The sequence below is a fragment of the Rhinolophus sinicus genome, chromosome 18 (genome assembly GCF_057876585.1).
Source record: "Rhinolophus sinicus isolate RSI-liver-muscle chromosome 18, RSI-T2T, whole genome shotgun sequence".
Taxonomy (NCBI): domain Eukaryota; kingdom Metazoa; phylum Chordata; class Mammalia; order Chiroptera; family Rhinolophidae; genus Rhinolophus; species Rhinolophus sinicus.
The window spans coordinates 50,169,007-50,183,281 of record NC_142518.1 but is presented as its reverse complement, the minus strand read 5'-3'; the positions used below and the strand labels follow the sequence as shown (position 1 = coordinate 50,183,281).

Sequence of the window (14,275 nt, the reverse complement as noted above, 5' to 3'; positions counted from 1 at the left end):
TAAGCTGAGGCCATGCAGCACGTCCACCCTTAGAATATACTCCAGAATGGGGGAGACATACACTGTGTAGGTACGGTGCAGGGGTGGGGGAAGCCTACCTATACCCAGTGGTAAGGAAATGATTTTCACCTTCACAGTCTTTCCCTGCATAGCCATCAATGCAGATTGTTGGTCTGGGGAACAGTCTGGGTTCCCGTAAATAAGGCTGCAGTCTGCGCCAGTGTCAACTAGGGCCAAAACCCTCTGCACATTAGAAGAGGACCAATGTATGGACAGTTCCACGTGGGGCCTCTGGTCCCTGCTTGTCCTCTCTGACTTGGTACCTTGCCGCCCCCCCCCCCCCAGTCAAACTGGAAGGAGCTAGCCTCCCACGGTTGCAGGAACTCCTGGAGGGACACAGGTCATGCTTTCCCGGACTTCCCCTTGGGGCTTTGCCAGAATTGCTGTTCTGGACGTAACTGTTTCTACAGTTCCAACAAGACCGCATTGGGTTGTCTGTCTATTTTTTCCTGATCAACCCCGCTGCTACAAGGTCTTTCCACATCTGCATGCATGTCACCCTTTGTGACCCTCAGGCTCGCCCCCGTACTTCTACTTTGGACTTCCTTGTCTTAACTTCTTGGACCTTGCACCCTAACTTCCCCTGCCGCTAGCCTTCAACGTCTCCCAGGGTGGCCATGGCAGTTGTAACTTCATGAATCTGCCACCCCACATAGGGTGCAAGGATAGCAATCAAGGACCCAAAGGCACTTGCAGAGGCAGTCTCCAAAATTAAATCTCTCATGCTAGTCGTAAAACACTCATCACCCGGTCCCCGCGTATTAGTGTGGAACATAGCATGCCTCATACCCATTTCACAGATGATTTGCACAAGTTCGGCATATGATTGCCATTTGCTCACAGTCTCAGGCAGCTCACCTGCATTTTCACACACTGTGAACACCACAGCAGTGAACCACTCTATTAGGGAGTGGTTCCACTGGCCTTGAACTAACGTATGGCAGTTTTGCAGCTGTTGCCGTAGAGATGGGTACACTGTCATTGAGGCTAGCTTTTCCATTTTGCCTGGGGAATAGAGAATGCTGTCTGTTCCCTTGTCCCACAAGCACAGCAGCCAAGCCGGGAGCAGCTAACTAAGGCATTGCTGGCATTGCTTCCCCAAGTCTCTCAACTCCAAGGGAGTATAGGGGATGTAAGTTGTGAACTCAGTCACTGCTGGGTTGCTGGCAGAAATGCCCCTGGGTCCCAAAGGTTGTTCATATTTTACCTTTTGCTGCACAATGGGCTGAACGCAGGGGTGTGGGACATCTTCAGCCTCCCCAACAACCTCTGTCGGGAACGGTGGGGCGGCATCTGCTTCAGAACCCCCACTACAGAGGCCCTCCTCGAGCTGATGGACTTGGGCCTCCAGCACGTCCTCCTGAGGCTGCAGGTCCCGCACTCAGTCCACTTCAGCGAGCACTTCCTCTTTAGTGCAACACAGCTCAGTGAGGAACATCCGGCCCACACAGCCTACAGAGCCTCTCGCTTGTTCTGGCAACTGCTCAGTTAAAACCTACAAGGATTTTTCTATGCTGGCCCAAGAACCATTCACGTCTTCCCACCCCTCCACAGGGGCCCAGCTCCTGAGAACAGCGGCCACCAAGTGCCATACACTGCGTAGGGGCCACATGTCCTCCTGTCCAGGGATGCACAGCTCTCTTATCTGACAGAGACCTTGCTTGCTACGCCAGGTGATTGGGTGGGTTGAATCTTGGGGGTAAGGTGTGTGTGCCTCAGGGAGCTGGAAGAAGATGTGTGGAGTCGAAGACAAAGTAGACATACTTTATTCAGGCTTATGGGGCACAATCAACCCTGTTGCTGGATATAGCCAGCAGCCCCTGTCATGTCTCAGCTGCCCACCTCATGAAATAGCTGGACACCTTTATACTGTATGGAGACAAATGTGGCTCACAGTCAGGGTGCTTACATAAGAGTATATCTTTAGGATGGGGGCACGGCGTTCCATCTGGCAGGTTGCCAGGTCAGGGCTAGTCCTGCGTACCATTGTCTCGGACCAGTAGGTAGCTGGGTCAGGGCCAGCAGCTGATCAGGGAGGGAGCCTGACCAAGGCTATTTTCCCTACATTATCTATCTATCATCTATCTATCTATCTATCTATCTATCTATCTATCTATCTATCAATCTATCTATCATCTATCATCTATCTATCTATCTATCTATCTATCTATCTATCTATCTATGTATCTATCTATCTATCTATCATCAGTCCGTCTATCTAATCTGTTTCCTTCCACATTCCTTTCTTGCCCTTAAGAAAGAATGTGACAAGCATAATTATGGAAATACGTAAAATGATTGATAAATGTGTTATTATTCCGGGGACATTTACAGTTTATCATTAAATAAAGTAATAAACAAAAGGGAAAAATATCTAAAGATAAATGATTACATTGAGAACTCTGTATATGGATGTGGCAGGTAGGGATTACTATCTCCATAAAGCTCTCTATTTCTTTTAAGTGTGTGAAAGATCTGGTTCCTTCCAATCTGTTTACTTTTATTAATAACAAAGAAAACAGAAATTTAACATGATAGGGGTATCCAAAGGAAGAGTACTAAGTTTTAACCTAAACTCAGAAATGGCCTACAACATGAAGCTTCAGAACATGGGGTAAAATTCTACAGTATTTTGGTTCAGATATTTAATGAATAAAGCACATACCTCTATAAATTGCATGCAAAAAAATCATTTCCTGGTACTCACAGACGTGGTTTTATTTATTACAGTTCCACAGAAGTAGAGATGCTCATTTGAAAGATGCTCACTAGTAAAGCTACTGTTTGCTGTGGTAAGGCCATTCTGCCAAATCAAATGCTCAGTTGTTCTTTAAAGCAGCTTTCGAATCCACTTTGCTTCAGGCTGAGAAATAAAGTAAAAAGTAAAATGTTATTTATCTGTTAATTATAGGGAGTTTCTGGTGTGTTAAGAGCCACATCAAAACAAAGAATGTCATAAGTGGAAGGGAACTTGCATATCATTTATATTATTTCTTATTAAAAATGCAGGTCCATGGACTCCACCCCAGACCTACCAATTTAAAGTCTGAGATGGAGTCAGCAATGTGCATGTTCAAAAACTTTCTAAAAACAGACTCATAAACCCAGAGAAGAAACAGATGGTTTCCAAATGGGAGGGGGTTGGGGGGCTGGTGAAAAATGTGAAGGAATTAAGAAGCACAAATTGGTTGTTACAAGATAGTCATGGGGATGTAAAGTACAGCATAAGGAATATAGTCAATTATACTGTAATAACTATGTATGGTGCTAGTGTGTACTAGACTTATCAGGGGGAATCACTTCATAAATTATACAAATGTCTAACCACAAAGCTGTACACCTGAAACTAATATAAAATAATACTGAACGTCAACTGTAATTGTAAACTACAAATAATAAATTATTTAAAATAAAAAAAAATCAAGTGAGATGTCTACTTAAGTTTCCCCTTACCATCAGATTTTGGAAAAGGGGGATGGAAGAGTAGATCATCTGGAGGGCAGAAAGAGAAACTTTAAATTTACAGAGTATTTGGAGACATCATCAAAATGGCGGTGTGAGGTGAGCCTCTGGAAAGCTCCCCTGGAATTAACAACAAATTGAAAATCTATAACTCCACAAAGGACTCCCCGCACAGCAGACAGGCAAGACGAAGTGTCTCACTACTGAATTCACCTAAAAGTGGGAAAATGGCCCAAGCAGGGGAGGAGGGAAGGGGGAAGTGCGGGGATGGAGCCACGCAGGCACAGGACGCAGACCTAGCTCAGTGCTCTGAGCTCGCTGCACCCCGGAATTACCGCAGCTGCAGGAGAGGGAAGAACTCAGACTGCTAGGGCTCCCCTTATGGCCCACAGGGTTGAGGGGACAGCGTACAACTTAGCTGAACCAAATGCTCACGGCAGAGACCTCGGAGCAAAGACTGAGGGAAGAAGGCTGAAAACGGTGGTTTAAGCCCTCACTGCCACAGAGAACGGAACCCTTAGGCACTGAGACTAGCCGCCCCCTCCCTACCCTCCAAGAGCTCACCCCTCCACCACATGCCCAGTGCTAGAAGTGGAACAGTAGCAGTTTCAGATCAAAAGAACAGAATATTTGCAGTTCTGAGAACTGTGGTCTGCAGACAGAGATTCGCAGCACAACTAGTTCTGGTAAAGGGGAGGGAGCTTGGGAAACAGGACCAGCTATGGTGGTGGTCACTGCCATTGCTCTGGGCCACCTCTCACAACTCACCCAGCCCCTGTCCCCACCTATCTGGGCGGATCCCTGCAGGAGTAAACAGAACGGCTGGAACACACAGACTCTGAATCTGGTGCAGGAAGAGCTTTGGAACTTCAAAAGCTCTCTGCATCCCCACAGGGACATAGGTGCCCTATGACCCAGGCAAACTGTTAACAGAGGAGAGCCCACCTTCCAGGAAATCCACCCATTGTGTGAGAAGCTGGAATAGTGCAGAGAAAACATAACACTCCAATGTGAGAGAGAGAAAAAAGGCTGCAGTCGGAGAGAAAATAAAACATTCTAGCAACACGTACTGGAAAACAAAAGAAAGACCTCTTCCTATCAACCTGTTGCAGAAGCCACTCCTGTAGATGCCTAGGAAGAGAAATAATAAATCAGTAATTGCCATGAATAACCAAGGCAACAAGACAGCTCAGAAAGAAAGTGAAAGTCTCCAGAAAAGGAACTTAAAGATATGGAAATATGTGACTTAAATGACAGAGAATTCAAGATTGCAGTTCTGAAAAAACTCAACGCGATGCAAGAAAAAGAGAAAGGCAGTTTAATGAACTCAGAAACACAATCAAAGAACAACATGAGCATTTTACCAAAGAGATAGAAATTTTAAAAAAAGAACCAAATAGAATTTTTAGAGATTAAGAACTCAATAGAAGAAATTAAGAATGAAATAGCCAGCCTAGGTAGTAGAGTTGACCAGATGGAGGAAAGGATCAGTGACATCGAAGATAGAAACCTGGAAATTACACAGATGGAAGAAGAAAGAGACTTGAGACTTAAAAGAAATGAAAGAACTCTACAACAACATTTTGACTCCATCAGAAAGAGCAATATAAGAATAATGGGCATACCAGAAGGAGAAGAAAGAGAGAAGGGAACAGAGAATATACTCAAACAAATTGTTGATGAGAACTTCCCAAATTTGTGGACAGAACTGGACCCTCGAATCCAAGAAGCAAATAGAACACCTAGTTACCTCAATCCCAACAGGTCTTCTCCAAGGCACATTGTATTGAAGCTGTCTAAAATCAACGACAAAGAAAGAATCCTCAAGGCAGCCAGGGAAAAGAAGACGGTAACTTACAAAGGAAAGCCCATTAGATTATCATCAGATTTTTCAGCAGAAACTCTACAAGCCAGGAGGGAGTGGAAACAAATATTCAAACTATTGAAAGAGAGAAATCATGAGCCAAGAATAATATATCCAGCAAAGATATCCTTTAAATATGAAGGAGGAATAAAGACCTTTCCAGACATACAGAAGCTGAGGGAATTTTCTAATATATGACCTGCACTACAAGAAATACTAAAGGAGGCTATTCGACCACCATCAACAGGGACAATTTGTGGCAACCAAAACTCAAAAAGGGGGAGAGTAAAGGCCTGAACCGGAATATGGGAATGGAGAAAGTAAGCGTGCTGAAGAAAATGGAATACTCTAAATATCAAACTTTCTTTTACATAAACTTAAGGGTAACCACTCAAAATAAATCCAGAATTGAAATATACTGAAATAAAAGAAGAAAGAGAGGGAAACATCATAGAATACCTCCACACAGAAATAATAGACAACAACAAAAAGGCAAAGAAACAATGGAGACACAGCCTTACCAGAAAACTAAAGCTAGAATGACAGGAAATCCTCACATATCAATAATCACCCTAAATGTAAATGGACTGAACTCACCAATAAAAAGGCACAGAGTAGCAGATTGGATCAAAAAACTAAACCCAACCATATGCTGTCTCCAAGAGACACATCTCAGCTACAAGGACAAGCATAGACTCAAAGTGAAAGGGTGGAAATTGACACTCCAAGCAAATGGTACCCAGAGAAAATCAGGTGTAGCCATAATGATATCAGATGAAACAGACTTCAAGGTGAAAAAGATAACAAGAGACAAAGATGGACATTTCATAATGGTGAAGGGGACTGTAAAACAAGAAGACATAACAGTCATCAATATTTATGCCCCCAATCAGGGAGCACCGAAATACACCAAGCAACTACTAACAGAACTAAAGGGAGAAATTGACCAAAACACAGTTATACTAGGGGACTTAAATACATCATTAACAGCTATGGATAGATCATCCAAACAGAAAATAAATAACGAAATAGTAGCCCTAAATGACACATTAGATGAAATGGACATAATTGACATTTATAGAGCACTTTATCCTAAAACATCAGACTATACATTCTTTTCTAGTGTACACAGAACATTCTCAAGGATAGACCATATATTGGGACATAAAATCAGTCTCAACAAATTTAAGAAGATTGAAATCATACCATGCATATTCTCTGATCACAAGGCTTTGAAATTGGATATCAACTGTAAAAAGAAAGCGGGGAAAAAAACACAAATACATGGAGATTAAACAACATACTTTTAAAGAAGGACTGGGTCAAAGAAGAAATTAGAGGAGAGATCAAAAGATACATAGAAACAAATGACAATGAAAATACATCCTACCAAAATTTTTGGGATGCAGCGAAAGCAGTTTTAAGAGGGAAATTTATCTCATTACAGGCGTATCTCAAGAAACAAGAAAACTCCCAAATAAATAACCTCATGTTACACCTTAAAGAACTACAAAAAGAAGAACAAGTGAAACCCAAGGTCAGCAGAAGAAAGGAAATAAGAAAAATCAGACCAGAACTAAATGAAATAGAGAACTAAAAGACAATAGAAAAAATTAATGTGACAAAGAGCTGGTTCTTTGAAAAGATTAACAAAATGGACAAACCCTTGTCTAGACTCACTAAGATAAAAAGAGAGAAGACACTAATTAACAAAATCAGAATTGAAAAAGGGGAAGTGATCACAGACACCAGAGAAATACAAAGGATCATCCAAGAATACTATGAAGGACTATATGCCACCAAATTCAACAACCTAGAAGAAATGGACAAGTTCTTAGAAACATATAGCCTTCCAAGGCTGAACCATGAAGAACTGGAAAATCTAAACAGACCGATCACCAGTAACGAAATTGAATCAGTCATCCAAAACCTTCCCAAAAGCAAAAGTCCAGGACCAGATGGCTTCACTAGTGAATTCTACACCAAACCTTCAAAGAGGATCTAATACCAATTCTGCACAAACTCTTCCAAAAAATTGAAGAAGAGAGTACTCCCTAACTCACTTTATGAGGCCAACATTACCCTGATAACAAAACCTGGTAAGGACAGCACAAAAAAAGAAAACTAGAGACCAATATCTCTAATGAATACCGATGCAAAAATCCTATATAAAATTCTAGCAAATCGAATACAACAATGCATTAAAAAGATTATTTATCACGACCAAGTGGGGTTCATCCCCGGGGCACAAGGATGGTTCAACATACGCAAATCCATCAATGTGCTACATCACATAAACAAAATAAAGGACAAAAATCATATGATTATATCAATTGATGCAGAAAAAGCATTTGACAAGATACAACATCCATTTATGATTAAAACACTTAATAAAATGGGTATAGAAGGAAAATACCTTAACATAATAAAGGCCATATATGACAAGCCCTCTGCTAATCTCATAATTAATGGAGAAAAACTGAAGCCCTTTGCTCTACGTTCAGGAACACGACAGGGATGTCCCCTATCACCTCTGCTTTTCAACATAGTGTTGGAAGTCCTTGCCAGAGCAATCAGGCAAGAGAAAGAAATAAAAGGCATCCAAATTGTGAATGAAGAAGTTAAATTATCACTCTTTGCAGATGACATGATGCTATATATAGAAAACCCTAAAGACTCCACCAAAAAGCTATTAGAAACAATCAACGAATACAGTAAAGTTGCCGGCTACAAAATCAACGCACAAAAGTCCATTGCCTTCCTATATACTAACAATGAAATCTCAGAAAAAGAAATACAAAAAACAATTCCTTTTGCAATTGCAGCAAAAAGAATAAAATACCTAGGAATAAACTAAACCAAGGATGTGAAAGACTTATATGCTGAAAACTATAAGACATTTTTGAAAGAAATTGAAGAAGCACAAAGAAATGGAAAGATATTCCGTGCTCATGGATTGAAGAATCAACATAGTTAAAATGGCCATATTACCCAAAGCAATATACAGATTCAATGCAATCCCCTCAAAATCCCAATGCCATATTTTAAAGAAATAGAACAAAAAATCATCAGATTTGTTTGGAACAACAAAAGACCACGAATAGCCAAAGCAATCTTAAGAAAAAAGAACAAGAATGGAGATATCACACTTCCTGACTTTGGCTTGTACTACAGGGCTACAATAGTCAAAACAGCATGGTATTGGCAGAAAAACAGACACATAGACCAATGGAATAGAATTGAGAACCCAGAAATAAAACCACATAAATATGGACATATAATTGTTGACAAAGAAGCTAAAAACATACAATGGAGCAAAGACAGCTCTTCAATAAATGGTGCTGGGAGAATTGGATAGCCACGTGCAAAAGAATGAAACTGGACTGCTATGTGTCACCATGTACCAAAGTTAATTCAAAATGGATCAAAGACTTAAGCATAAGACCTGACACAATAAACTGCATAGAAGAAAACATAGGTACTAAACTTATGGACCTTGGGTTCAAAGAGCATTTTATGAACTTGACTCCAAAGGCAATGGAAGTAAAAGCTAAAATAAACGAATGGGACTATATGAAACTTAAAAGCTTCCGCACAGCAAAAGAAACCATTGACAAAATAAAGAGGCCACCAACTGAATGGGAGAAGATTTTTGCAAACAGTGCCTCCGATAAGGGGCTAGTATCCAGAGTATACAAGGAACTCATGCAAGTCAACAACAAAAAAACAAACAACCCAATTGAAAAATGGGCAGAGGACTTGAAGAGACATTTCTCCAAAGAGGACATACAAATGGCAAATAGACATATGAAAAAATGCTCAACATCACTAATCATCAGAGAAATGCAAGTCAAAACCACAATGAGATATCACCTCACCCCAGTCAGAATGGCTATCATCAACAAGACAAATAATAACAAATGTTGGAGAGGCTGTGGAGAAAAAGGAACCCTCATACACTGTTGGTGGGAATGCAGACTGGTGCAGCCGTTATGGAAGGCAGTGTGGAGGTTCCTCAAAGAATTACGAATAGAATTGCCATATGACCCAGCAATCCCTCTCCTGGGTATCTACCCAAAAAATCTGAAAACAGTTAGAGATAAAGACACGTGTGCTCCAATGTTCATTGCAGCTTTGTTTACGGTGGCCAAGACATGGAAACAACCAAAATGTCCTTCGATAGATGAATGGATAAAGAAGTTGTGGTATATATACACAATGGAATACTATTTGGCAGTAAGAAAAGATGATATAGGAACATTTGTGACAACATGGATGGATCTTGAGAGAGTAATGCTGAGCGAAACAAGTCAGACAGAAAAAGCAGAGAACCATGTGATTTCACTGATATGTGGTATATAAACCAAAAACAACAAAAGAACAAGACAAACAAATGAGAAACAGAAACTCATAGACACAGACAATAGTTTAGTGGTTGCCAGAGGGTAAGGGTGGTGGGGGGTGGGGGTGTGGGAGATGAGGGTAAGGGGGATCGAATATATGGTGATGGAAGGAGAACTGACTCTGGGTGATGAACACACAATGGGATTTATAGATGATGTAATACAGAATTGTACACCTGAAATCTATGTAATTTTACTAACAATTGTCACCCCAATAAATTTAATTAAAAAAAAAAAAAAGAATAATGGGCATACCAGAAGGAGAAGAAAGAGAGAAGGGAACAGAGAGTATATACAAACAAATAGTCGATGAGAACTTCCCAAACATGTGGAAAGAATTGGATCCTTGAATCCAAGAAGCAAATAGAACACCTACTTACCTCATCCCCAATAGGCCTTTTCCAAGGCAGATTGTATTGAAGCTCTCAAAAATCAATGACAAAGAAAGAACCCTTGGGCCGGCCCGGTGGCTCAGGTGGTTAGAGCTCCATGCTCCTAACTCCGAAGGTTGCTGGTTTGATTCCCACATGGGCCAGTGGACTCTCAACCACAAGGCTGCCGGTTCAACTCCTCGAGTCCCCCAAGGGATGGTGGGCTCCACCCCCTGCAACTAAGATTGAACATGGCTCCTTGAGCTGAGCTACCTCCCAGATGGCTCAGATGGCAAAAGATAACAAGAGACAAAGATGGACATTTCATAATGGTAAAGGGGACTATACAACAAGAAGACATAACACTCATCAATATTTATGCCTCTAATCAGGGAGCACCAAAATATACCAATCAACTACTAAAAGAACTAAAGGGAGAAATTGACTAAAACACAGTTATACTTCGGGACCTAAATACATCACTGACAGCTATAGCTAGATGATCCAAACAGAAAATAAATAATGAAATAGCCCTAAATGACACATTAATGAAATGGATATAATTGACATTTATAGAGCACTTCACCCTAAAACATCAGACTATACATTTTTTTCTAGTGTACATGGAACATTCTCAAGGATAGACCATATATTGGGACATAAAACTAACCTCCGCAAATTTAGGAAGATTGAAGTCATACCAAGCATATTCTGATCACAAGGCTTTGAAATTGGACATCTACTGCAAAAAGAAAGCATGAAAAAACACAAATACATGAAGATTAAACAACACACATTTAAAGAATGACTAGGTCAAAGAAGAAATTAGAGGACAGGTCAAAGGATACATAGAAACAAATGCAAATGAAAATGCATCCTACCAAAATTTTTGGGACGCAGCGAAAGCAGTTTTAAGAGGGAAATTTATATCATTACAGGCCTATCTCAAGAAACAAGAAAAATCCCAGATAAATAACCTCACGTTACACCTTAATAAACTAGAAAAAGAAGAACAAATGAAACCTAAGGTCAGCAGAAGAAAGGAAATAATAAATATCAGAGCAGAACTAAATGAAATAGAGAACAAAAGTACAATAGAAAAAATTAGTGTGACAAAAAGCTAGTTCTTTGAAAAGATTAACAAAATTGAGAAACACTTGGTTAGATTCACGAAGACAAAAAGAGAAATAACACTAATAAACAAAATCAGAAATGAAAGAGAATTGCCACAGAAATACAAAGGATCATCCAAGAATACTATGAAGGACTATATGCCACCAAATTCAATAACCTAGAAGAAATGGATAAGTTCTTAGAAACATATAGCCTGCCAAGGTTGAACCATGAAGAACTGGAAAATCTAAACGACAGATCATCAGTAACAAAATTGAATCAGTCATCCAAAATCTTCCCAAAAGCAAAAGTCTGGGACCAGATGGCTTCACTAATGAATTCAATGACAACCTAATACCAATCTTCCTCAAAATCTCCCCAAAAATTGAAGAAGAGACAGTACTTCTTAACTCATTTTATGAGGCCACAGTACCTTGATACCAAAACCTGGTAAGGACAACACAAAAAAAGAGAACTACAGACCAATATCTCTGATGAATACAGACGCAAAAATCCTAAACAAAATTCTAGCAAATCGAATGACACAATGCATTAAAGAGATTATTTATCATGACCAAGTGGGGTTCATCCCCGGGGCACAAGGATGGTTCAACATCCACAAATCCATCAATGTGATACATCACATAAACAAAATAAAGGACAAAAATCGTATGACTATATCAATTGATGCAGAAAAAACATTTGACAAGATACAACATCCATTTATGATTAAAACACTTAATAAATAGGTATAGAAGGAAAATACCTTAACATATTAAAGGCCGTATATGACAAACCGTCAGCTAATCTCATACTTAACGGTGAAAAACTGAAGCCCTTTGCTCTATGTTCAGGAACACGACAGGGCTCTCCCTATCACCTCTGCTTTTCTTTTTTTTAAATTAAAGTTTATTGGGGTGACAATTGTTAGTAAGGTTACTTAGATTTCGGGTCCTTTTCAACATAGTGGTGGAAGTTCTCGCCAGAGCAATCAGACAAGAGAAAGAAATAAAAGACATCCAAATTGGGAATGAAGAAGTCAAATTGTCACTCTTTCCAGATGATGCTATATATGGAAAACCCTAAAGACTCCACCAAAAAGCTATTAGAAACAATCAATGCATACAGTAAAACTGCTGGCTCCAAAACCAACGTACGAAAGTCCACTACATTCTTTTATACTAGCAATGAAATCTCAAAAAAAGAAATATGAAAAACCAATTCCTTTATACAAATGCAGCAAAAAGAATAAAATACCTAGGAATAAACTTAACCAAGGATGTGAAAGACCTATATGCTGAGAACTATAAGACATTTTTGAAAGAAATTGTAGAAGATACAAAGAAATGTAAAGACATTCCATGCTCAGGGGTGGAAAATCAACATAGTTAAAATGGCCATATTACCCAAAGCAATATAGAGATTTCATGTAATCCCCATCAAAATCTCAATGGCATTTTTTAAGTAAGTAGAACAAAAACTCATTAGATTTTTTGGAACCACAAAATACCCTGAATTGCCAAAGCAATCTTAAGAAAAAAGAACAATACTGGAGGTATCACACTCCCTGACTTAGCTTGTACTACAGGGCTACAATAATCAAAACAGCATGGTATTGGCAGAAAAACAGACACGTAGACCAATGGAATAGAATTGAGAACTCAGAAATCAAACCACATAAATATGGACAGTTAATTTTTGACAAAGAAGCAAAAATGTACAATGGAGGAAAGACAGCCTCTTCAATAAATGGTGCTGGCAGAATTGGAAAGCCACGTGCAAAAGAATGAAACTGGACTGCTATCTGTCACCATGTACCAAAATTAATTCAAAATGGATCAAAGACTTACGCATAAGACCTGAAACAATAAACTGCATAGAAGAAAACATAGGTACTAAACTCATGGACCTTGGGTTCAAAGAGCATTTTATGAATTTGACTCCAAAGGCAAGGGAAGTAAAAGCTAAAATAAATGAATGGGACTATATCAAACTTAAAAGCTTCTGCAGAGCAAAAGAAACCATCGACAAAATAAAGAGACAACTAACTGAATGGGCGAAGATTTTTGCAAACAGTGGCTTCTATAAGGGGGTAATACCCAAAACATAGAAAGAACTCATGAAACTCAACAACAACAAAAAAAACAAACACCCCAATTGAAAAATGGGCATAGGACCTGAAGAGACATTTCTCCAAAGAGGGCATACAAATGGCAAATAGACATATGAAAAAATGCTCAACATCATTAATCATTAGAGAAATGCAAATCAAAACCTCAATGAGATATCACCTCACCCCAGTCAGAATGGCTATCCTCAACAAGACAAATAGTAACAAGCGTTGGAGAGGCTGTGGATTAAAAGGAACCCTCATACACTGTTGGTGGGATTGCAGACTGGTGCAGCCGTTATGGAAGGCATTGTGAAGGTTCCTCAAAAAATTACAAATAGAATTACCATATGACCCAGCAATCCCTCTCCTGGGTGTCTACCCAAAAAATCTGAAAACAGTTATCCATAAAGACACGTGTGCTACAATGTTCACTGCAGCTTTATTTACGGTGGCCAAGAGATGGAAACAACCAAAATGTCCTTTGATTGATGAATGGATAAAGAAGTTGTGGTATATATCAGCGGTAATAAAAGATGAAATAGGACCATTTGTGACAACATGGATGAATCTTGAGTTTATAATGCTTAGCGATATAAGTCAAACAGAAAAAGCAGAGAACCATATGATTTCACTGATATGTGTTATATGAACTAAAACAACAAAAGAACAAGACAAACAAATGAGAGCAAAAACTCATAGACACAGGGGATAGTTTACTGGTTACCAGAGGGTAAGGGGGCGGGGGGTGGGAGATGAGGTTAAAGGGGGTCAAATATATGGTGATGTTAGGAGAACTGACTCTGGGTGGTGAACACACAATGGGATTTATAGATGATGTAATACAGAATTGTACACCTTAAATCTATGTAATTTTACTAACAATTGTCAC

General features: G+C 39.7%; 1 protein-coding gene across 1 annotated transcript in view; it reads right to left on the bottom strand.

Moving 5' to 3' along the window:
- Positions 1-1,129: 1,129 nt before the first annotated feature.
- Positions 1,130-14,275, bottom strand: part of CYLC1 (cylicin 1) — a 32,833-nt gene continuing 19,687 nt past the window's right edge. Inside the window, exon 6 of the mRNA XM_088794752.1 lies at positions 1,130-1,426. Coding sequence (XP_088650878.1) covers positions 1,130-1,426 — 297 coding nt within the window. The remainder of the gene's footprint in view (positions 1,427-14,275) is intronic.